This window comes from Colobus angolensis, unplaced genomic scaffold (assembly GCF_000951035.1).
Source record: "Colobus angolensis palliatus isolate OR3802 unplaced genomic scaffold, Cang.pa_1.0 Scaffold67, whole genome shotgun sequence".
Taxonomy (NCBI): domain Eukaryota; kingdom Metazoa; phylum Chordata; class Mammalia; order Primates; family Cercopithecidae; genus Colobus; species Colobus angolensis.
The window spans coordinates 7,506,900-7,509,607 of record NW_012120376.1 but is presented as its reverse complement, the minus strand read 5'-3'; the positions used below and the strand labels follow the sequence as shown (position 1 = coordinate 7,509,607).

Genomic DNA, 2,708 nt, shown 5'->3' with positions numbered 1-2,708 from the left:
AGGGCAGCGGGTCGCTGCGGACCCCGGGGTTCCGCGGTGGAGGGGTGCTATACTGGGATGCAGGCGCAGTGGGGACTGGCAGCAATCATGCCCTGGGAGCTAATGTAGAGCTTTGGAGAATGCTTTTGCAAGTTGTACGAGAAGGGAAGTCCTCGGGGTGAGTGTCCAACCGTCTTCTTGGCCCTCGCGGGCGCCCTGGGGTCCCCGGGGACAGTGATGCTTCCTTAGAGTCTTAGCTTTCAGCAGTAGCGTAGGCCCAGTCAAAAGCAACTAGCACTTCCCACACACCCCGCTTTTTCTCATTCCCCCCACCCCGCTCCCAGCCCTGTCCTTAGCTGCCCTCGACCTTTTGCACTCGTGACTCCCTGGCCAGAGAGAGCCTAGCGGGCTGCAGCAGGTGCTGGGGGGAAAGCTTGTCTGGACGACCTTCGTCTGGGATACACTATTCTTCCCCTTCACCTAGAAATGATAGAGGATTACAAAGAACTATAAGGTTGGCTCCTCTTTCCTTTGGTCTTAGGTTTCTGACCTCCTGCAGCCTCCTCTTGCCTCGGGCTGCCCAGATCTTGGCGGCTGAGGCTGGCTTACCGTGGAGCCGTTCCTTCATGGGATTTGCTGCCCCCTTCACCAACAAGCGAAAGGCTTACTCGGAGCGTAGAATCATGGGGTAAGCATTCTCTGCCCTGCATCCTTCCATTTCCCCTTTCCCTCCAAATAACCATGTCCAGGCAAGAATGTCAGGGTATCACCAGTGGGCAAGATTCATCTCTAGCCATCCCCCTCCCCAGCTACAATACTGGCCCTCAATCCTCCCCTGCCACCCTCCCGGCCTTAATTTCTCCCTTCTTGGTTGCTGTGCATGTGCTTAAGTGAAATGAGACTACGGTTGGACTATACTTTAAGACAACAGGGCATAGCTGGGTGCGGTGGCTCACATCTGTAATCCCAGCACTTTGGGAGGCTGAGGTGGCCGATTGTTTGAGATCAGGAGTTCGTGACCAGCCTGGCCAACATGGTGAAACCCCATCTCTACTAAAAATACAAATAAAAATAAAAATCAGCCTGGGCCGGGCGCGGTGGCTCAAGCCTGTAATCCCAGCATTGTGGGAGGCCGAGACGGGCGGATCACGAGATCAGGAGATCGAGACCATCCTGGCTAACCCAGTGAAACCCCGTCTCTACTAAAAAAATACAAAACACTAGCCGGGAGTAGTGGTGGGCGCCTGTAATCCCAGCTACTTGGGAGGCTGAGGCAGGAGAATCGCTTGAACCTGGGAGGCAGAGGTTGCAGTGAGCTGAGATTGTACCACTGCACTCCAGCCTGGGTGACAGAGCAAGACTGTCTCAAAAAACAAAACAAAAAACAGGGTGTTTTCTGGTGACCATTTAAGAAAATTTTTTATGGGTACATAGTATGTGTAAATATTTGCAGCATAACCTTTTAAATATATTTTGAGCATAATAGCTAACTTATCGAGCACTTGCTACATGCTAGCAGCTTGACTTAGATATTTTACATAGATTTTTCTCATTTAATCCTCACAACAAACCTATAAATCAGGTGAGAAAATGGAGACACAGGTAATTTACCTAAGGCCACATTGTTAAAAAATTGTTAGAGTTGGGATCTGATCCTTGTGGATCACCAGTAAAATTGACAGCCTCTCTGTTCTCCCTAGATGGTCCCTCTTAAAATCAAAATAATGAATGCAAAGCATTCTGTAAACTGCAAAATATCAGGTAACGATATCATAAGGATTTGCACATTTGCTTTTGGGAAGTTATTCATCCAGGCTTATTTGGGATCTCTAGTTCCTGAAGGTGCATGGTTAGGGGGCAAAGGTATGAATTAGGGGCCTACAGCAAGGAGGAACCTGACCCAGCTGGCAGCTCCTTGGCCTGTGATTCTTCTTCTCCTAGGTACTCAATGCAGGAGATGTATGAAGTGGTGTCCAATGTCCAGGAGTATCGTGAGTTTGTGCCCTGGTGTAAGAAGTCTCTAGTGGTATCCAGCCGTAAGGGTCACTTAAAAGCCCAGCTGGAGGTTGGCTTTCCACCTGTCATGGAACGTTACACCTCTGCAGTTTCCATGGTCAAACCTCACATGGTCAAGGTGAGGCCTGTATGAGAGGGATGGACTACATTTTTTCTTTTTAGCAGTTTCATATTAAAGTGCTGTTTTGGCTTTCCTTGTGATGATTTTATCTCCATGTGTCAAGTATTTCCCTAATATCAGAAAGAAGGAAAATAGCTTTCCTTTATATTGTATCCTATACTTAGTAATGTTATTTAACTACCTGATTATCCTATTCTAGGCTGTTTGTACTGATGGCAAGCTCTTCAACCACTTAGAGACCATTTGGCGATTCAGCCCTGGTATTCCTGCCTATCCTCGAACCTGCACTGTGGACTTTTCGGTGAGTCAGGAGGTTGTGTAGCAGAGGACTAGGACTGGGTATGGGGAAGGGCTGGGGTACTGTGACAGGGTTATTTATTTATCTGAGATGGAATCATGCTCTGTCGCCCAGGCTGGAGTGCAATGGCGTGATCTCAGCTCACTGCAACCTTCACCTCCCGGGTTCAAGCGATTTTACTGCCTCGGCCTCCCAAGTAGCTGGGACTACAGGCGCCTGCCACCAAGCCTAACTAATTTTTGTATTTTTTTTTTTTTGAGGCGGAGTCTTGCTCTGTCACCCCGGCTGGAGTGC

The 2,708-nt window shown here is 48.9% G+C and overlaps 1 protein-coding gene across 1 annotated transcript in view; it reads left to right on the top strand.

Moving 5' to 3' along the window:
- COQ10A (coenzyme Q10 homolog A (S. cerevisiae)) overlaps window positions 1–2,708 on the top strand; it is a 4,186-nt gene continuing 1,478 nt past the window's right edge. Inside the window, exons 1-4 of the mRNA XM_011926115.1 lie at window positions 1–157; window positions 521–667; window positions 1,921–2,113; window positions 2,316–2,417. Coding sequence (XP_011781505.1) covers window positions 120–157; window positions 521–667; window positions 1,921–2,113; window positions 2,316–2,417 — 480 coding nt within the window. The 5' untranslated portion in view covers window positions 1–119. The remainder of the gene's footprint in view (window positions 158–520; window positions 668–1,920; window positions 2,114–2,315; window positions 2,418–2,708) is intronic.